A 22945-nucleotide genomic window follows, 5' to 3' on the forward strand; every position below is an offset into this window, starting at 1 on the left:
AGGTTTCAAACCACATTGGGGAAGAACAAAATAAATTGATTTTTTTTTTCATGACTGAGTATAACAGTTCAAATATTTTGTGAACAAGTATCTTCTGAAATAAGTACATTTATTTAATTCCACTTGGATGTTGCTCCAAATTTGTTGTTAATCACTTGTACTACTAGGCATTGGTTTAGCATGTGTAAGAGAAGAATGCCAACTGGTAAAGAAGTTGATATTAATGTTACGTGGAGGAACGTCTGTGAGTGAATGTTTTCTCTCCCAGGCACAAGCCCCGGTAGGTGTGTGCTTCTAACTCTGCCTTACTTTTCTTGCCTAACATGTGCTTTTTCTTTTTTTAAATAAGGATTTATTTATTTTGTATCGTGAGTGCTCTATCTGCATGTATGACTTTATGCCAGAAGAGGGCATCAGATCCCACTAGAGATGGCTGTGAGCCACCATGTGGTTGCTGGGACTTGAACTCAGGACCTGTGGAAGAGCAGCCAGTGCTCTTAACCACTGAGCCATTTCTCCAGCCCCACTGACATATGCTTTTATAGGTATTTGGAGACTGCATGGGTAAGAACTTTATCACTAATAAATGTGCGGTTTGAACTGGCTTTCGTGTGAACCTGTTTCTCTTAAAGCTGTACCACCTTTTACGTTTATTTTGTCCCCTGTGGAAAAGCCATTATGTCACTTAAAGGAGGACTTGAACATCTGTTGTCCAGCAGCAGGGTAGTCTGGGAGAACCATTAAATACCTGTACCGTGCAGGTGATGGACGGAAACTTTTGGTCTTTTCTTCAGCTATTAAAATATACTGCAAAATGCAAAATATACTGACTCAAATGCAGATTTAATTGGCGCTTTTTTTTATGGAGTGTTATTTTTGCCTTCCTGGGTGATATTCATAAATGACTCTAATGTACTTGGCAGAAGAACTAGAGAGCCACCCATGGTCCATACCCTTAGGACTTAATTAGCAGTGGTAGCATCTGGGACCTGCAGTGTCAGGGCAGTGCTGAGAGGGACCCTGACCTCACTGGCTGGTTTTTCTGTCCATCACTGCTAAGGGTCAATTCCAAGGGTTTAGGCCGGGTATGGTAGCATAGGCCTAGAATCCCATCACTCAAGAGGTTGAGGCAGAAGGATCATGAGTTCAAGGCCAATTTGGACTATGCATCTAGAAATGCTATGTTTAAAAGAAAAAAAAAACCCTAAAAGGTAAAAACAAAAGCCAGAGGTTTCACTGACAGCGTCTGCAGCCTAGTGTTTCATAGAAAACAGGAGCTCTAAACGCTTTGGGGAGAATCAGGGGAAGGGTGGCTTCAATTAAAGGCTGTGTGTGGTGTTGTTGTCAAGAAATTAAGAACTGAGCCAGGCTATAGTGGCACAGGCCTTAATCTGAGCACTCGGGAGGCAGAGCCAGGAGGATATCTGTGAGTTTAAGGACAGCCTGGTCTGCAGAACAAGATCCAGAAACTAGATGGAGAACCCTGTCTTGAAAAGCCAAAAAAAAAAAAGAAAAGAAAAGAAAAGAAATTAAGAACTGAGAGGCAGGAGGATCTCTGAGTTCAAGGCCAGCCTTGTCTACAAAACAAGTTCCAGGACAGCCAGGGCTGATATATAGAAAAACCTTGTCTTGGAAAAAAAAAAACAAGCAAACAACAAACAAAATTAACAACTACGTTTACTCTTAGTGTCTCCAGTAAAGAAAAGTGTGCAGGTCCTTTGTAAGCATGCTTCTTGGATAGCAAAAGAAAAATACTTTATGATTGTGAATTAATACTCATTAACACTGCTCACTTTGGGAAGTCCTGGATCAACCTCTATGCTATGTGCTTCCTTCTTGATGGTGGCTGTTTACATTCCTGTCCTCAGTGCTCACCAAGTGACACCAACTTGTTTTCTCTGGGTTATGTGTATTTTACCATTGTTCAGGAACTCTGAATTGTCTGGTTTTGAGTCTGAAAGGGGAAGGTTATACTTTCCAGGCTGCCTAGAGAAATAAGGAGTGAGTGAGAGTGGGAGACTGTGCCTGGTGTAAACACTCAACACTTGTCCATCATCTGGAGGCAAACCTGATTGCAGTAACCATGGCCTGGCTTTTCAATACCAGTCACACTGATGATGCAACTGTGTGTGGCTCCTCTGGGCTACTTTTAAGGACAGAGAACCAAGGTAATACAAGTGCTCGAAGCCAGTCCAGGGAAGATGGCGCTTCTTCTGGATGCCCAAGAACTGGGAGAATTCATTCATTTATTTGTTTATTTACCTACTTATTTGTGGCAGTAGACTCCACGGAGCCTGGAGTCAGTCTTTGTGCTACGGTATGGAAGAGAAGGAATGAAAGAGACTTGGCAGGTCCATTCTAGTACATTCTGTCTCACACCCAGCCATGATTGTCACCCTTGAATGACTTTAGGGCGGTTTTTAATGTTGCAGAAAAGCTTGGCGTGAAGGAAATGTCATCCAGATCCTGTTCGGTCTTACAGTACTTACCAGTCAGCATTTGATGTTTTTTTTGGCACCTGGGTGCTATCCCCCAGTGGTCCCAGCATTTTGGATTCCTCCATCCAGAAATTCTAGGAAAACAACATAGGCCGGCCCCATCTTTTATTTTATTTTGTTGTTACACCAGAGCATTTAATGACCCACTGTTACTGTTTTACTTACCAACGATAACTCCACAAACCCCAACAACAATGCCATAGTCTCAGAGTGAAGGACAGTCTTTCAGATGGAAGTCATTAAGCCCTATGAGTAACTCTGCCATCTTACAGTTGAGCACTGAAAAATCTGTCTCAGTTCAGGACATGGCAATCCTGCAGATAATTCACCAGTAGGCATCTGTTATCTATCTGAACAAAGTATCTCAGGGAAGTGTCTATTTGTGTGGCCACTCCTTTAAATATTCTCACTCCTTTGCTTGAAGATGAGGTTTTGATCATGTTAGCACATTTTTTTTTAATTTTTGATATATATATATATATATATATATATATATATATATATATATATATATGGTGTGTGTGTGTGTGTGTGTGTGTGTGTGTGTGTAGGCAGGTAGGTAGGTAGGCATGTGGGGGCATGCATGTGTGGGTGAGTATGGGGGAAGGGATCCATAATTGGGGGTCTTCTTTTACCGTTTCATCTCACTTTTTGAGACAGTCTCTCGCTAAACCTGGAGCTCACTGATTGGCTACCCTGGCAAGCCAGTGACTCCAGGGAATCTGCCAGTATTCCCCACTCCCAGCTCTGAGGTTACAAACGCATGCTGCCATTCCAGCTTCTCCATGGATGCTGTGGATCCAGTCATGTCCTCATGATTTCCTAGCAGGCGTTTTACTGACTGAGCCATCTCTCTAAGCATATAACATTTCATGTTGAATCATCAATTATTGTTTTTACTGCGATAATTAAAGTCAGTCACATTTGAGAAAATAAATAGGTGAGATTTCTTTGAATTTCTTTATTTGAATAAAATCTAACTGGGTAGTTTTTTAGAGGCAATGTAAGGAGTGGTGAACAGAAATCCTTTTATTTCTTAACTGTTGCGTGAAATTTTTAAAGTCTGGACAACTTGATTTAAAAACCATTGCTCGGGACTGGAGAGATGGCTCAGCAGTTAAGAGCACTGACTGCTCTTTAGCAGGACCTGAATTTGATTTCCAGCACCCCCTACCCACTGTCTGTAACTCTAGTTCAGTTCCAAGGAGGATCCAATGCTCTTCTCTGGCCTCTTGTGAGTACTGCATTCAGATGGTGCACAGATGTGTATACAGGCAAATCGCCCATACACAAAGAATAAAAGTAAAGAAATCTCAAAACAGAAACATGATTGCTTGAGGCTCGGTGGTTGAGTTGGTGGTACGTACCCGAGTTTGTTTCCAAACACCTATGTCACATGGTTCCCAACCACGGTAGCTCATATTACAACAGACACATATACGTGCATCAATAATAAAAATAAACTCTGAAAACAAAACTGTTGCTTCAGGATAATTGAGTCCAGACAACACTTGTTTCTTTTTTTTTTTTTAGACTCTTCAAATGTTTGACTTTTTTGCTTTTAACTTCTTCATTCATGTGTGTAATGTGTACAAAATAATAATGAGTTATTTGTTTCCCTGCATGCTGTATCTTCTGTTCTCAATGCTGTGAAAACTTCCACAGTTTCAGTTAAGTGGTGATATAATCTTAAAGGTAAAAAGAAGTCCACAAGGTGAAACTCACAATGAGTGTTCACATGCCAGTGAGGCCCTAGAATCCAGTTCAGGCCACTTTTATGTTCTAGGATGTTACAAGGACACCCCGTGGTTTTCAAAGCAGCAGCCAGATGGTCAGTTCTGGTAGGTGAAGTGAAGTCATACAAAATTAAGTCGAGTAAGTTTTCTCGCTTCATTTAAAACTATTCTTTTCTTTGACCCATAATTACTTTTAAAACCCAGCATTTCCCTTTGTGTTTATGACTGTAAGTAGAGAAGACAGCTAGGTAGGTACATTCTTGGGCAATGGAAAAGGAATAAATCTTCCATCACAGTTTCATCTCTACTTCCAAGATGGTTGATCTCTGGCTTGCTTACTTGACTAAAGTTCCCAGATGAACATCTGTGTTAGTGTCTGGCATAGACCCAATAGTCAGGTATACATTTGACTTTGGTTTCTGCAAAATGATCCTAACTTGGCACTGGAGAGATGGCTCAGTGATTAAGAACTTGCTGTTCTTGCAGAGGACTCAAGTCCAGTTTGTAGAACCCGCATCAGGCAGCTCCCAACCGCCTGTAACTTCAGCCCCAGGTGATCTAACACCCTCTTCTGGTCTCCAGGGGTACTTGCACATGTGTGGTGCACAGACTTACATGTTGGCACTCACATACATATCAGATAGATAGATAGATAGAGTCTTTAAAAACAAACAAAATTCTTGAAATCAGTTGATCAAATACACATTGGGATAAAGACCTAATTCAAAGGAAAAAGAAGAAGTGGATAACTTTTTCTTGGAATGCCAAGTGTGGTCGTAAACCCTTGTGATCATATCCCTGGGGAGAATGAGGTAGGAGAATTGTAAGTTGAGTGCTAGACTGTACCCACCTGGCACTCCAAAAAGAAAATGGGGTAGGGGATGATAACTCAGTGGGTAAAGGCATGTGCTATACAAACAGGACAGCACATTCAGATCCCTGGCACCAAAGGAAAAAGTTGGTACGGCTACAGATGTACCTGTGATGTTACTGCTGTGGCTGGGGGAGACAGGAAGATAGCTGGGGTTTGCTGCTTGACTGGGTGAAAAATGGTCAGCTCCTGGTTCAAAAAGGAAAAACACCTGAAAGAAAAAGATTTTTCTCGTATTACGATTTGAGAGAACTCTGGACATCCTTGGAGAGCAGTACATGGGAGAATGGTGAATTCTCCAGGTTTATTTGGGGGGGGGGGAGCAGTGAGCTGACTGTAGTTAGCCAAGTGCTGATTTGCTGAGTGAGTGGGGAGTCCCCACCCATGCCCACTCTCCCCATTTCTGTCTCCATGCTTGTTGGGCTAAATGAAAATGAAGTAACACGGGTTAAGTGTTTGAAGTTCTTATGTAATTGCATAATTAGTATTTGTTGATGTCCTCACTTAACCTCCCCAGGTTAACTCGTACGAAGTAATTTGATTCTATTAATAAACTTTCAAGGACCCAGAAGCTTCTTGGTGAAGCATTAACTTTCCATTTCCCATGACTGCTTCACCTCGTGACTGGGTACTTGATATGCTCTGCAAATCCTTAATGCAGTTATAAAACCCTGTTTGATTTTAACTAGGCTTTTGGTAATAGGTAGGCCAGAGTGATCTTCTCAGTATCAGTTAATAATTTAAACAAAGCCAGTGGGTGGTGGGAGGCTGGGGACAGCTCAGGAGAGCGCCTGTCCTAGCATTCACCTCAGATGGCTCACAGCCTCCTGTAATTCCAGCTCCAGGCAATCCAGCATTCTCTTCTGGACTCATGGGCACATGTACACAGGTGACATATAAATACACAAAATAAATAAATAGATGGTCAGGACCTTATGGACCCCAGCAGATAAAGAACCACTTAAAATGGGAAAACATATCCAGATGCAGCCCAGTTGCCCTCAGATAGGCACACCCCCATCGGTAGCTGCTTGTCCTTTATGCTGCCTGCCACATATGTTACCTTGGGCAAGTGACTTAAACTAGCTGGTCCTCACGAATATCTCATTTGTAAAATTGACACAGGAATAGCACCTTCCCAGAGGGCTGGTTGCCAGATGTAACATAGGTTCTTGGCAAGTTATACTGATCAGAGTTGTTGCCATAGATCATGTGTGTCTCTGTGCACATCGATAACTTATGTTCACATACACATCAGACCAAGTCATGGTTTGAATGCGAAGCCAGGTGAGGATGGAATCTGTGGAAGCTCAGTGCTGGACTGTTAGCTGGGCATGGTTCTAGCTGGCTAGCAGGCCTGTCAGGGGAGTGTGTGGGTGACTGTGTGGCCTGGGCTCAGTGTATCAGCAGGGCAAGCAGAATCAGAATATGAAGCAGGATTCCCAAGCAAGGGTATGCCCCTTGATGGCGTTTTGATTGTAGCTGTGGTCTGACAGTGAGCAGACGTCTCATCTCAGTGGCAGCCCGTGATGTGCAGTCCTCAGGCCTGCGTGTCGTGAGCACTTGTGTGCGGGCAGCTTTGTGAGCCAGGGAAGGGCGGTACCCTGCCAACCCTTGCAGGTCCAGGAAGGGCAGGTCTGGCTGCACCGTGATACTTGTCAGGAGTTCGCCCTCGTGACAGGGCTGCAACCAGAGCACAAGGAGAAACGGATACCCTGCAGAGTCTTTCTGTCTGCCTGGAGTCCAGGTCTTTGCCTTGTAGTAGTATTTGAGTCATCCGTGTCTGTCTGTGCCCCTGCTTTTGATGCATCCACTTTCCCACTTCTCACGTATTAGTCTCCTTGGCTCTTTGCACATTCCAGGGTACAGGATACAGAATCAACACACCGAACAAAAGAGCTCTTAGCAAAGTCAGGCCAGGAGATGAGCTAACCCCTGTCACAAGACTCAGAAATTACAGTTTTTTCGACTTGGGTAAGCTCAGGGGCATGCCGTCTAAACTGTTCTATTATGCACAAAGGGTTTTCTATGAAACGATCTGTCGTGAAGCTTTACTGTATGCTGTGAAGCCAAGAGCACACTGGCCACCTGCTCTTCTGCTTCTCACGTAATGTGATGCCTACTCCTTCCTCTCCCTCCCACCAAGATGAGTCTCATGCTTTAATTATGATGGAGTGTCTAGTGATCAGATACTGTCCGAATCTCAGCAGAAAAGATCGTGGTTGTCCCCTAATGCTGGGAACTTAAGCTAATGTATGTTTAAGAAAAAATAAAAATCTCTTAAATCTCTAGCTCTCTGGAGTCAGGAATAATGATTCCAGGACAAAGAGATCATAGACTTGATATTAGACACACTGACAAAGCTTATTAATGAGAAACTGCATGAGAAAAGTTGGCATAGAAATCAGCTCCCATTGTTAAGAGTTCACAAAGGACTGGACTTTGCTGAAGAAGCCTGACTTAGTTATTGGTGTCCTGCCCATAAAGCCTGCTTCATTTGATGGTCTGTGGAGCCCGGGAGACATGCCTGCCTTCTCCATCTGGGAGAAATGGCAGAAGTTAATTAAATATTTGCAAATGAAAGTTTATCTCTAGCCTGGCTGTTTGATGCATGCCCTAGCATCATTTATAAGGTATTACATTTATGCAGACAGATTCTGGTGTTCTGAAGTAAAAGATGTTTAAGATTTTGTAAGTCTAGGAAACCTTCCATGGCATTTTGGCCTACGTAACAGAGTTGTCGTTTGGTTAGCAACTTGTTCTGACCTTTGTACGGAAATGCTGTGTCCGTCTTAATGGACTTAGCTCAACTCGTGAAATAATTCTCCACAACATCTCAGCTCTTCCATATAGTAAATAGGATATTTACAGCTTCAGCAGTGGACTCATTTGAAAACGTGAATGGTAGTTGACTCTTTTCTTTTTCTCAAGTGGTCTTTGGGATCATGTAAGTGTCATCTGAATACTAACACCCTTCTCTGGAGTTGCTTTCTCTCATATGTTCACTTGACATTGGTGAAGACCATTCATTTAAAATACGGGTTTACCACTTGCCTCTTATTGTCCTCTACTTGTGATTTCGGCATCCACCTTGAAGACATGTATGTCTTTACATGCTCGATGTGTTCACAGTGTGCCAGTAGTAGGCATGCTTCTGGCCAGGACTACTGAAAATAGTGATTCTTTTCAGGAGGCCTGAGCAGAGAAGGAGTCCAGTGTTGCAGAAGAGTCAGCAGCTGGATGGGTGGGCTCTCGTGTATTGGTCTTTCTTGTTTCCATTGGTTAGTGGCAGACCCACCTGGGGATTGTCAAAGCGGCATTTAACCCTTTCTGTTCCCATTTGTACACGTCTGCTCATCTTCTGCTTGGTCCCTCTTGTGTCTATTTTGTTCTGACTGCCTATCCTCTCTCCAGCCCCTCTTTCATAGAATTTACCAGTTAAAATGTGTCGTTCAGTGGGTTTTTAATTTCTAGAGTTATATATAGTCATCAGCGCAGGCAATTTTATAACATTTTTAGGGCTTTTAAACATTAGGTCATACCAGACGTTGGTGGCACACACCTCTAATTCCAGCACTCGGGAGGCAGAGGCAAGTGGATCTCTGTGAGTTCAAAGCCAACCTGGTCTACAGAGTGAGTTCCAGGAAAGGCGCAAAACTACACAGAGAAACCCTGTATCGAGAAACAAAAAAAACAAAAAGCAATTAGGTCTGTGTGTGTGTGTGTGTGTGTGTGTGTGTGTGTGTGTGTGTGTGTGTGTGCGCGCGCACACACATGCATGCAGATGCCCAGGAAGGCCAGAAGACGTCCAAGCCCTTGAAGCAGGAGTTCCAGGTGCTTGAGAGCCACCCAACATGGATGCTGATAACTGAATGTGGGTCCTCTGCAAGAGCACGGGGGGGCCCTTAACCTCTGAGCCATCTCCCCAGCCCCAGTGTGGAAAGAAAAACCCCATTGTCTTCAGCAGTCCGCCTCCAGTCCTGCCCCCCACAGCCTGGCAGCCATGCCTGTTCTTTCTTTCTCTGGGTTCTCGTGTTTGAGACACTTGGGGTAAATGGAGTCATGTCATACATGGCAGTCTGTATCTTTCCTCCTCCGTGTTACGCATTGTGTTCAGGGCTCGTCTAGGCTGTAGTGTGCATGAGCCTGTTGTTCTCCGCAGCTGAGTGGCGTACCATTGTGTCACACTGAAGTGTTTTCTAATCATTTGGTACGAATATTTGTTTTGTGTGAATGCATATACCTAGAAATGAAATTGCCAGGTCATGTGGCAACTCTCCTTAGCCTTTGGAGAACTGCCAGAGACCGCTGGGAGGGTGATGCGGGTTTCCCTCTTTCTTCCGTAGCGTTGTGGTGGTGGCCACGTCACTGCGTGCATGTTTTGTCACGTTCTTTCCTGGCCTCCATCTGGACATACCCTCCTGTGTGGGTGTGGTCACCGAGGCACCGGTGTTGGTCATATCATCGCCTCTGTGAAGAGATAAAGGTAGAGCAGTGTGGGGCAGTGCTGAGGACTGGGGGCAGAACACCGCCCACACAGGTGGTACAAGGGAAGGAAGCAGGAGAGCATGTGTATCTATAGCCCACTGTGTTTGCCACCGAGACGGGGAGGGACCTCTCACTGGGCCTGTGGACCAATGAGAGTACACTCCTTTTCTGCTATCCCACATTTTGAGCCTTTTGTTACAAAACTCAGATATGAAGATGTGCGGTTATAAAGGTACCACCAGAAAGGAGGGAAGCCCCGTGAGGATGGAAAGCTGTGTGAAGATGCTATTGACAAGCACAGCCATGCTTATCCCTTCTAAGCTCGGCTCTGTGGAAGGCTCTACTTAGATTTGCTCTGGGTTCTCTGAGCAGGTACTTGGATTCTTAGTCTTTGGCCCATATTCCCAGGACAGAATGCACAGGGGTTTTCCATCTTTGTTTCCATAGACATTTACAGACATTGCCTGTCTGCATCCCGAGTGCTAGGACTAACGGTGTGCACCACTACACCTTTGCTCTACAAACAGCAATTCCCGCTGAGGTGAAGGGTCTCTTGTGTTTGTTTCTTTTCTTTGGAGGCAGGTGGATATAGCTCTGGCTGTCCCGGAACACACTCTGTAGACCAGGCTGGCTTGAAACTCAGAGCTCTCCCTGCCTCTGCCTCCGTGTGCTGGGAGTGAAGGTGCACACCACCCCTCTGAATAGTCTTTTTTCAACCTTCTTATTTTGGTCTTGCTGCAAGTGCCAGGAAAACTGTCTCAGCTCATGGTATTAACTTTTCTTTCTTTTGTTTTTGTTTGCCGAGACAGGGTTTCGCTCTGTAGCCTCAGCTGCCCTGGAACTCTCAATGTAGACTAGGCTGGCCTTGAACTCAGAAATCACCCCACCACCCACCTCCACCACTCCCTGCCTCTGCCTCCCGAGTGCTGAGATTAAAGGCGTGCGCAGCCACCACCGCCCAGCTCAGATGCTTCTATTTTTTAAGAGGACTTCGCTTTAATGGTCTTTCCCGCTCCCCTGCCCCACCCCAGAACCCCCACACACTGCCTTCCTCCTTTCAGTGGGTCCAAGTAGTGTTTTTTTTTTTTTCTTTTTTTTCTGATCTTTCTATAGATGCCCTGGACAGGGGAGGAGGGCCAGTTCATGGGGACACTGTGAGAAGAGAATTCTCTCCAGTTCCAAGTTCTTATGCGTTGTTTCTGGCCTTGGGAGCTTTTAGTTTTTGTGCCATAAGTTTGAGCAAAGTGAACCTGCAGCCCCCTCTCTTGTACATATTTTAACAAACAAAACAGCCAAAAATGACTTGTGGGTTTTGTCTAGAATCTGGAATCAATCTGACTCTTTTTTTTCCTTTTTCTTCTGGATTATTACATACCTTCCATGTTGTCTCTTCCTTGACGCTTAGAAACATGTTCCTTTGACAAGGGCACATAGGAAAAAGCATTAGTGCTTAACCTAGTGTTCAAAAAAGTGATCTTGACTGGGTTAAAACTCAGGGGCTGGGGGCTGGAGAGATGGCTCAGCAGTTACGAGCACTGGCTCCTCTTCCAGAGGACCCGGGTTCAGTCCTTAGCACCCACACAGCAGCTCACAACTGTCTGTAACTCCAGCTCCAGGGGATCTGACACCTTCACATAGACACATATGCAGGCAAAACACCGATGCTCATAAAATAAAAATCAGCTCAGAATTGCCTTTTCCACATAATTAGTGAGCAACCACATCGCTGTCTTCATTTTTTTGACAGATTTATTTTATTTACGTGTCTCTCTGTGTATGGGCACCCATGGAGGCCAGAAGACGGCATCAGGTCACCTGGAGCTGGAGTTGCAGGTGACTGTGAGCCACCCAGTGAGAATACCTGGGTCTTCTGCGAGAGCATCGGTGCCCTTAACCCCCAAGTCATCCCTCCAGCCTCTGCCTCTGCCCTTTTGCTCAGTTTAAGGCAATTTCAAGGCAAGCAGTGCCTGAGGAATGACCCACAGCTCAGCCTCTGGAGTCAGGTTTGGTCATCAAATGCCAGTCCTTATCATATGACCACAGGGCCGATGATGGGCGCCTGCTGTTCTTCCCTTTAGCAGGCAGTTGCTAAGTAACCAGAGTGGTACTGGATGAAGCAATGAGGAGCCAGGGGTTCCCAGGCATTCCAGTCCAGGATGGGTCCAGCCCCAGGGCTGGCTGCTCTGGCCACCACACATGCATCTTGCCCCACTTCAGCCTTGGTTTTAGGCAGCCCTGGATTGTCATCCTTTGCCCTATGAACTGCAGGCCTTGTTATCCCCATCACTAGACAGAGATAAGAAAGGTGGGAAATGACACCGGGGGCGGGGGGGGGCGGTGGTGAGTGTCACAAGAGGCTTTTGTCCGGGTGTTGGACCTGGATGGAGGGTGAGTCGCTGGGCAGGGCTTGGCAGGAAAGGAAGGTCTGAGTCCTATTTCAAAGGGTCGGTTACTTTGCTGTAGCTGGAGATGGCCTGGCAGAAGCATCCAGAGCCCTAGGAAGGTGCTGGAGAGGAGCCACATTAAGGAATTGAGGCTTTAACTTGGAAGCCACTGGAGCAGACTGTGAAGGAATGTCAGCCTGGGAATGGTGACTATCAGATTACATTACTGAGAACAGTCACTTGGTCAGCTTAAATCTTTTGCTTCCTGGGGTGCCCAGGACTCTGACTCCTCTATAACCACACTCTGTTCTTACACCAGAGTTCAGGCTTCTGATGACCCCTGTGTCACAGATGATAATGTATATATTTTTATAGGTATACATATGTGGAGCGGCAGATGGGTTCTGGTAGGGTCAATTCTCCTGTCCCCAGGCTTGCAAAGTAGATATGATTGGCTAGTGGGGCTGAGGGATTTAGGCCATCAGGTTTCTGCAGCAAGGAGTCCTCCCTGAGAAAGAGTAGGAAAGTCCACATGAGCACAGAGGCACTCTGCTTTGCCTTTTGGGATCTGCGTTTATGGGTGTGTGCCTCCATAACCAGATTTAGCTTCCTTATAATTAAACTTTTTGTTTTGATGTAAGTTTCCATCCACACTCATTTGTAAGCAATTACAGAGAAAGCTCCCAGGAACCATTTGGCTAGTCTCCTCCCCAGAAGGGAACTGAGCTGACCCGGGGAACTGGGCACAGCAGGACATTGAGACCTGGAGGTATACCAGGGCATTTCGCAGGGCCCAGGCACCCACCCCTCAACCCCTCAGTTGCCCTTTACTGCCAACTCTCAGCCCTCTGGCTGGTCCCTCCTGAAGCTCGTGAAGGAAGCCCCGGTCTGCTCTTTGTGCAGTGAAAATGCTGTCATTGGGGTGGGGTGGGGCGTACGAGACGGAGAATCTCACAGCATGGGATATTCCCAGGCTGCCCCTTTTCAGCTTCAGCTATCATGAATAGAGCTGCTGTGAGCATTTATGCGTGAGTTTTTGGTGCAAACAGAAGTTTTCACTTATCTAGAATCAGTGCCCAAGTTGCTAGTGAGTGTGCGTGCTTTTAAAATGTAAACTTAGTATTGTAGTATGTGGGTGTGGAGTACAATCGCTCCATGGATTTGTTTTAGTATAGTTCTGTAATAAGGAAAACATTATCATACAGCAATTTTTGCCTTCACACACAGTTCTACAGTGTGAGAAGACTGGCCTGAAGCGAGCCTGTAGATTCTCTCTAGAAATTATTAGCATTTTCTTTTTTGAGTGTCAAGTAGTGTAGTTCAGTGCTTTAGAGGAATGGGTATGGGGTGGGGCATCAAAGGTGGTCCATAGACATGAGGACACAGTCAGTGGAGGGGATAACTGGTAACTCTGTGTCACAGGAGGAAAATTATGATTAATTATATATTTTCAAAGTAGTGAGGAGAAGGGATTTTGAATATTAGCAACACTAAGAAATGGTAAGAGTTTGGGGTGGTAGATTTAGCGATTACCCTGATCTGGCTGGTGTGTGTGGTAAATGCATAACTGATGTCTTATTTGCACACCTCAAAAAGATATAATCATTATTGTCCACTTAAATTCAAGAGAAATCGGTACACGAGTCTCTTAATTTTTTTTTTAAAAAAAAGCACTCTCTAACCTTATGTATAAATTCAGTTTGGGGTACTGGCTTTCCCTAAATATAAATATGCTGATATGGGGGGGAGGGTCACTATTCATTCTAACTATTGCTGTACAGGTTCACTCCTAAGTCTAAGAGGGGACGGCATATAGCCTTCTGATTGACAAACATATGAGTTATCACATGGCCCTGCATCTCCAGCCACAGGTGTATTGCTCATAGATCAGCTTCCTGGGTGTTAGTGATTTCTCAGACACCTGATCCTGTCCACCTGTCTGCAAACCATCATTAGAAAGGCTTCAGATGTGAAGTTATCATCCAGAGCTGAGCCAGCAGCAGTGTCCTGTCCTTGTGTGTTGTGTGTCCTCGTTGATAATTAGGGTGGCGTGTGAGTGTGGTGTGTGTGTCCTCATTGATATTCAGTGTGGTATGTGAATGTGTTGTGTATGTCCTCATTGACATTCAGTGTGGTGTGTGAATGTGTTGTGTGTATCCTCATTGATATTTAGTGTTGTGTGTGTCCTCATTGATATTTAGTGTGGTGTGTGAATGTGTTGTGAGTGTCCTCATTGATATTTAGTGTGGTGTGTGAATGTGTTGTGAGTGTCCTCATTGATATTTAGTGTGGTGTGTGAATGTGTTGTGAGTGTCCTCATTGATATTTAGTGTGGTGTGTGAATTGTGGCTAGAAGAGGAGGGCAGAAGGGTGACAGTGTTTATGTCAATCACTTCTAGAAGGGATTAAGGAAATTGCTTTCCTGTGAAGATTCTAGAATGGTTTCATTGGATGTTATTTTGTAGTAAAAATTATCTTCTTTCTCATTTCTACAGAAACAGTCTCTGTCATTCTTTATATTAGATTCTATTCCCTCCATGACACTTAAATTGATCTCAGTCACTGCAGGTCCTAAGGCAACCACTGAGGCAGGGCATAAGGACCCTTCATAGCCCTGTTCTCTATTGCTGATCCCTGCCTCCCCTCATTCAACTTGAGGGCTTCCCTATGCCAGCCCTCTCACTTGTATCTACTGTCCGTTTGTCCACCATCTACTTCACGTGATTCCTTCCCGCCCTGGTAAATGCCCTGGTACAGCTGCTCATGGGTTCTGGTTGCCTGCTTCATTTTTCCTTTCTCTCTGTGGATTGTCAGTCCTGGGGGGCGCTGTTTAAGTCACCAGCATAGTCTCAGGGTAGACCTCATCCGGAGAAATCAGGGTAGGAACCTAGAGACAGTATCTGGTGCTGAGACAGTGGTGGACTGCTGCCCACTGGTTTGCTTCTCCTTGCTTGCTCAGCCTGCTCTGTTACACACTCCTAGGTAACCCACAGTGGGATGGGTCCTTTCACATCAGTCATTAATTAAGGAAATGAGGAAATACCCCACAGACTTGCCTACAGTCCAATTTTATAGAGGCATTTTCTCAACTCAGATTCCCTCCTCCCAGATATGACTAGGTTTGTGTCATGTTGACAAAAAAACCACCAGCATAATGATGATAATGACGATGATGATAACGGTGGTGGTGGTGGTGGTGGTGATGATGATGATGATGATAATGATGATGAGTTCCATGTTGCTTATAATGAAAGGAATCTGTTAATATCACTCTCTACTATAAAAACTTCCACATAAGCATGGAGAGCCATGTTCATGTGATATCCACACTATTCTAAGATTAAAAACAACTTGATTAAAGGTACAAGCCTTTTAATTCAGGTAGTGATGGCGCATACCTTTAATCCCAGCACTTGCGAGGCAGAGGCAGGTAGATATCTGAATTCATAACCAACCTAGTCTGTAACCAGGTCTGCTAGAGCTACATAGTGAGACCTTATCTCAAAAAAGTGAAACGAAACCAAACAAAAACTTAAGGGTGCCTGGAGAGATGGCCTAGTGATTAACAATACTTGCTACTCTTCCAGACGGTTTGAGTTTGTTTCTTTCTTACACACGTCAGTTGGATCATAACTGCCTATAATTCCAGGTGATCTGATACCCTCTTCCCTCTTCCATGGACACACACACACACACACACACACACACACACACACACACGTACCAAGTGTTCTTAATGGCTGAGCCATCTCTCTAGCTCTTCTTTAGTGGTTTTTATAAAGTATTTATTTTTGGCTGGGTTTGGTGACACATGCCTTTAATCCCAGTATTCAGGAGGCTGAGGCAGGTGGAGGCTCTGTTTGAGGCCAGTCTAGTTTACAAAGTGATTTCCAGGACAGCCAGAACTGCATAGAATAACCATATCTCAAAACCTTTTGCATTGGCTCTGGCTTTTTGTCATCAGTTTTCTTGGGTGTCTCTATGGACATCTAGTCATGGAGATGTTGGGACACTTCTCCATCCAGGTACTCAGGCTAGGTCATAGCTTGTGTGTTCACACCAATTCTGGCCTCTACCCTGTTCCTCTTCTCCCCCAAGCTATAATAAGCACACATGTTTCCAGACATTATCAAATGACCCTTGGGAGGAAAACTAAGATCTGCTGCTCCAAAAGAAATTCCAGGCTATTATGAGATGAAGTTGCCATGATCCATTCATCCTATGTTGATCATGGTAGGATTTTTTTTAAATTCACTTCAATTGGAAAAGGTAGGCTTTGTGGCTGATGTCTCCTAATGACATCAGTAAAAGGAATCTATTAATATTATTCTGCACTATAAAAATGGCCACAAAAGCTTGGGAAGAGGTGTTCTATAATATCTGTACTGCTTTGAGCTTAAAAAAAGTGGGGGGGCCCAATTAATTAATTTTTGTCTAATCAGTATGTGCCATGTCTTCTCTACTTGCATACTGATTTTCTAATCTTGTTAATTGGTTTCTTGTGCCCCACTCTCTTGGCAGCCTGGTTGTCTCATGACCATTGGTTCATATTTCTTCTTCTGGGCTATTTTGCTCCAAGGCTCCATTTCCTCTTAGTTGATTTCCTGTCTATTCATCTTCCCCATTTTTCTTCTTTCTGTTTTTTTTTTTAATCCTTGCAGTTATTTATTTATTGTTTGTGTGTGTGTGTGTGTGTGTGTGTGTGTGTGTGTGTGTGTGTGTGTAGAGGTCATAGGACAACTTGGAGAGTTGGCTTTTCCCTTCTACCATTACATCCTCATGGCTGTCTGTCTGAACACTGCCTGAGTTCCCAGGATCACACTCAGGTCAGCTGATTGCTGACCCTGTTTTATGTTTATTAGTCACACCACCTTTTCCTGGTGTTTGCTTTATTGATGTAACTCAGTTTTTTTTTTTTTTCTGACTTCTTTTAGAAAAACATCTTATTATTAATATTGTGACACTTCCCTCCCCTGTTCTTCCAGAAACAGCGCTGGAAGAAAAGATCTTATAAAAAGAACTATATCATTTAAACTTACAATTTTGTTTTTTTTGTTGTTTAGGAAGACTCTCAAAAAACCAGTACCTGATTAATTGCTGTATATAAAAATGGCTTTTGATAGTTCAAGAAATACCGAGGGCCTGGGAGATGGCTCAGTCAGTAAAATGCCTATTACATAAATATGAAGACCTGAGTTCAGATCCCCAGCAACCACTGAAAAGTTGTACATGATATATGTGTCTGTAACTCCATCCCTGGGGTCAGATGGACAGATGAGATAGATCCCAAGGCTTGCCTGCCAGCTAATCTAAACAATCAGGTTTCATGAGAAAGAACATAAAAGAAAAATAAGCAGGAGTGGAAGACACACTGAAGCCATCTTCTTATGTCCCCATGCCCCCACATGCATGTGTACCCACACAGACATGCACACAATAAAGAAATTCTTGAATGATATAGTGGGTCGGTCATTGACTTGAAATCCTCCCAAATTAAATCAGCTCTTTATTCATCCAGTAATGCATTCAGACAACGCAGTGCAAGGAGTAGGCTTTGTCCCTCATCCCCATGGGGTTTCTTGTATGATGTTTACCTACTAGCAAGGCTGTCCCAAAGCATCTTACCTAAAACAACTCTCTTTTGTATGTCTTGGCCCCTTTCTGTTCCCTGTGTCTTTGCAGACATCAGTGGTACTGTATATCTACTTGTATTAGTTACTTTTCTCAAGAAGCAGCTTAAGGGAAGAGGGTTTGTTTTGGGCTTACTGTACTGGGGTAGGTCTATCATGGAAGGGGCAACATGATGGCGGAAGCATGGTGTCACATGGCATGCACAGTCAGGAAACAGAGACATGAATGCTGGTGCTCAGCTCCTTTTTCCTTATGCAATCTAGAACCCGAGCCCAGGGAGTGTGTGCCACCCCCTTACGGTGCGTCTTCCCACTGTGCTTTACCCACGTGGAAACTCTCACAGTGGTCTGTCCCCTATTCTGGACCCCATAGAGTTGATAGTCAATATCACCTGTCAGTCTTGTGTATTTGTTGACTTTGCCCGAGTTGGGATGTAAAATCTGTCCCCACTGCCTGTTACACACCAGGAAAAAAAAAATTCCTTGAATGGATTTTCTGAATTTCTAAGTTTATCGGACAGCTCTGTGGCTGGATCCTGTTCTAGGAACTTTGCCAGTAACAATCCATCCCTGGATAGGCAGTGGTCCTCGCCTTTCCTTCCAAGGCACTCTCTGGACCACTGTACTTCTTTCCTTTGAAATGCTCATGGCTTTGAGCATCTGCCACACTCTATCTCAACAAATGGTCCTTTTACATATTCACAGCTCCTTTTAATTCTGTAACAGTTACCTCCCTCTGATTCTCTTATCCTGAGGTCATGAGAAAGAATCATCTAACCCTCTGGATTTTCACACTCCTGGAATGGGTATTTGTTTGTATTCTGTCTACCATAGGCTGCTGGAAATAAGAAGAAGTCAGTGGTAGGGGGCTTTATGAATAATTTGAGGCCATTCTGTTTTTTAGGTTTTTGCTTTGTTTTTTTTTGTTTTTTGTTTTTTTCCCTGAGACCATGCCTAGCTCTCATCTCTTATATGGGCTCATTCATTGCCTTGCTTTTCTCAATGAAATAAAAAGAGACAAGGAAGTATTTACATTTGACATGAAGATGTAGTCATTAATAAATATGCATGTAAGAATGTGTGACTATTAAAAATATGTTATTTCTAGAAAACAAAATCAATATAACACCTACAATTTTAATATTTAAATGATGTCTGCCTTCAGATTCTGGGATGCTTAGCGTATGCAGAGTGATATGCTTTAAGAAAATGGTGTCTGCACTGGGTAGGATCTGATGCTGGTTGGGCGTGAGGGCCTGGGGTAGGAACTGGTTGTGCTGCCTTTGAGACTGTCTTCTTTCCTGAAAGAGCTTTGGAGGTGACTTGTATTGAACTTAGAGGAGTTTTGAGACTGCAGAGTCTGGAGCAGTTTCTCGGGGCTGCTTTTGACTGAGGCTTGAAGTTCTGAAGGCAAGGCCTCCTGAAAGACAACACAAGACCCTCCTTTCCCTGAGCAAGAGTTGGCCAGGCTAGGCAAGCTGTACCTTGCACCCTCATCAGCTCTCTCTGTAGAGTGAGTGCCCTGTCCACCTGGGGTGTTTCTGGAACACCTAACTGGATTGACATCCCAGAGGGAAGCAAGCTAGCAAAGGGCAGAGGGCTTTTCTAGGTTGCTCCAAGACTACATCCATTGCTGGCACATGTTTCTTGAATTCTTCCTTGGTGGTTATGACTCAGGCATGTGTTTCTTGTCTCTGGAATGTCCTTGTGAAAACAACCTTCAGAGTTGTTTTCCTGGATGTGACTCACCCCATTTTTACTCCCTTAACATCCCCAGGTCTCTGTCCAGCTCATGGTGCTCCTGTAGCAGGGTGGGCCCCTCCACCACCTGAGGTAGGGAAACTGGGCTCCCTCCTCCGGTGAATGTCTGACAGACAGCATCTGGGGAGAGTGGTTCTTCCTCAGGAGGCAAGGGTGTGTCCCTCTACTGGCCTGGGGAAGTTTCTCAGGGCTGGTTTGGACCAACTTTCTCAGTACATCTGGCATAAGTACCACTATTGAAGTTTATTTTTCTCTAGAAAAATAAAGCATGCCATTTGTACCAAAACCATTGGATTGGCTTTTTTTTTTTTTTTTTTTTTTTAGTTTCCTGTGTAAGAATGTGCCGTTTGTTGCAATGTAGACAGCTGGTTGATATTAAATTTAAAATGCCAAATCAAAAACTTCTTCAAACACGGCAGAAATGGTTTCATGTGCAGGCATATGTACATATGTGTGTATGAAGGCTATAAGTTTCTCGTGTTATTTATATTCTTTTTTGAATAACCTTTTGGCAGTTTTGTTTTATTTAAAGGAAGGTTGCATGGTTTAAAAACTATTAACTATACCCTAGTAGGGGCTGAGAAAGTAGCTGAGTGGTAGAGCCCTTGCTAGACCTTGGCTTTGATTCCCTATACTGCAAAACCAAACCCAAACTATGAGTGCATAAATGAAGATATGGACTCCATAGTAAAATCACTTTCATATGTGCATTTATGTGTAAAGCAGGCTGAACTTGGTCAACAAACAGACCATAAGTTGCCGTGGTTAATTCTGTGATCACTTACATACAGTAGCTTCAGAAATATGTACTGACCCCAATAATGAGCCACATAGTGTTAGTGTCATTTGATGTACATGCTACTATACATATGTATCACTCATTACTCTTGTTTGGAAGTATAAGGTATACATCTGATAAAGAACACATGCATGTTACATGTCTTGATGGAGAGGGAATACTGGCAGTCTTGAAGCAGATGGAGGGAATATTTACTTGATTAATACTTAATGAGAATAACTTAATATAACACTTAAAGAACTTTGCTGTGAAGCTTTGAAGCTACTAGATGATCCAGAATAAAACTGTGAGAAGACCAAGTTCCTGTCTTAAAAACAAACAAACAAACAAAAACCTAGTCTGTTTATTTATTTATATTAAATTGTTTTTCTGGGCAGTGGTGATGCCCATCACTTAGAAGGCGAGAGGCAGGTGGATCCCTGTGAGCTCAAGGCCAGCCTGGTCTACAGAGTGAGTTCCAGGACAGCCAGTGCTATGCAGAGAAACCTTGTCTTGAAAAAAAAAAAGGGTTTTTTTTAGATTTATGTTTTTATTTTATGTGAGTGTTTTGCCTGCCTGTATATATACGTACCACCTCATGCCTGGTACCCTTGGAGTTCCAAAGAGGGCATCAGATCACCTGGGACTAGAGTTTTGGATGGTTGGAAGTGTCTGTGTGGATTCTGAAAAGCAAACCTGGGTCCTCTACAAGAACAAGAAGTGCCCTTAACCACTGAACCATTTCACCAGCCCATATTTAGTTCCCTAATTTATACCAATTAAAGAACTGTGTAGAGGAATGAATTAGGAATGTAAAGTTACTGTGAGTCCCAAAGGGTGATTGATACTTGACATATAATGTCTTCTAAAGTTTACTAGCAGCTGTCAAAATAATTTCTTCCTTTAGAAAATATACAGATGCCATAAAGAAGATGAAAAATGCATTTCTAAAATGTAGACTGTTTGTACTGTGGTTGTTTTTACCAGTCTGGGCACCTCTGAAGAAGTTGTCTACTGAAGACTAAACAGTTAAATTCATTCTTACCCTCAGGTGTTCACCTACAAGCAGAGCACAATCACCCACCAAAAGGTGACCGCTATGCACCCCATGAATGAGGAGGGCGTGGATGACATGGCCTCCCTGACTGAACTCCACGGAGGCTCCATCATGTACAACTTATTCCAGAGATATAAGAGGAATCAAATATACGTAAGTTCCGCCTGCAGTTCCTGGGGTAAGAGGCGTCGCTCAGTGTGCTCGCTTAACCTTCCCGAGCCCTGGTAGCCATCCCCAGCACTCCACCTCCCATACACAGAGGCCCCTCAGGTTGGAGTGTTTTGGTTTTTTTCCCCCACTTCCAAAGAATATGTCCTGACATTCGAGTGCCTCTCATTAATTTCTGAAAAACTATGTTTTGTAAAGTTTTGCCAAGTTAGAAACTTGAGAGAGAAAAAAACAGGTTCTCCTCAACTTTCTGTTGAGGGGTCCTCTGAAGTTTGAAGGGACTCACCCTCTTGCTTGCACATTGTGTCTTGTTGCTAAGTGATCTTTTATGCAAAGAAATCACATAGGATCCTTTGCCTTCCTCAACTGAGGACATGCAGTACCCCCCCCCCCCCCCCCATCAAAGCTTCTTTATCTTTCCTTTGACTTTTTCAGGTTTTGTGGATTTTTTGTGGCCATTTCTGCCTCTAGGGTCCATCCTGGGGTGCTACTGGCCTTCATGGAAATGTACCTTTCTAAGTTCCAGGGTTCCTCTTTGCTGTTTTCAGTGGAGACATGCAGATACAAAGCCTTTGTGTGCACTTTTCCTGACTGCTTTCATGAAATGGGATTCAACCTATATGATAAGTAATATGGGATATAAGAATGAAAAAGTAATATATACAGTTCACTTTTAGGCTGCAGAGATGGGACAGCAGTTAGAAGTGCATGCTGGTCTTTGAGAGGACCCAGTTTCAGTTGCTGGCACCCAGGTCAGTCAGTTCACATGAGGATTGACCCCCCTGTTCTAGACTCCGAGGGCACCTGCTCTCATGTGTGCAGGTACTCAGATACAGACACATACATATGCACATAATTAAAAATAAGATAATTCTTAAGAAATTCATTTCTATAATAGATTTCTGAAATTGAAATACAGACACTGTACTCATATTTGCACATACTCAGATACAGACACATACAAATGCACATAATTAAAAATAAAATAAATCTTAAGAAATTCATTTCTATAACAACTTTTTGAAATTGAAAAACAGACATTATCCTACCAATCAAGATTAATTGCCTTACACGTGTCATCCCCCTTTTCTGTCTGTTAGGAAGTTTTTAAAAAGTAAAAATGGGGGCAGCTGCTTAGACATTTTTTTGAATCAAATTCAATTTCATGTCGTTTTCTTTTGAAAACTAATATAATAATACTGTTGGAATTCTTGGACTTAGAGTAATTTTTGTGCCATAGGAGTTATGCTTGACGCTGCCAATGTTTCTGGAATTCTGGTTATTGTAATTTTCTTATTGTTATGATTTTGATCTTTGAATGGTGCTGGCAGAAGCGTGTGTGGTCTTCACTGTCTATGCTTTGGTGGAGGAAGGGTGAGATTCGGGAGAAACTAGAGATACGTGGGTGTAGTGCTCAGTTTTCTTTAGTGTGAAGAAAGGTATGTTTGTTTGCCTTCCTTTACACTGTGAAAGTGTCTTTTGTTTGTTTGATTTTGTTTTTCCAGATAGGGTTTCTCTGTGTAGCTTTGGAGCCTGTCCTGGGACTCACTTTGTAGCCCAGGCTGGCCTTGAAC

At 43.6% G+C, this 22945-nt stretch overlaps 1 protein-coding gene across 1 annotated transcript in view; it reads left to right on the plus strand.

Moving 5' to 3' along the window:
- Myo10 (myosin X) overlaps positions 1-22945 on the plus strand; it is a 212033-nt gene that overhangs the window by 72858 nt on the left and 116230 nt on the right. The window contains exon 3 of the mRNA XM_036206964.1: positions 21198-21356. Within this exon, the coding sequence (XP_036062857.1) occupies positions 21198-21356 (159 nt within the window). The remainder of the gene's footprint in view (positions 1-21197; positions 21357-22945) is intronic.

Source organism: Onychomys torridus, chromosome 15, assembly GCF_903995425.1.
Source record: "Onychomys torridus chromosome 15, mOncTor1.1, whole genome shotgun sequence".
NCBI classification, from domain to species: Eukaryota; Metazoa; Chordata; class Mammalia; order Rodentia; family Cricetidae; genus Onychomys; species Onychomys torridus.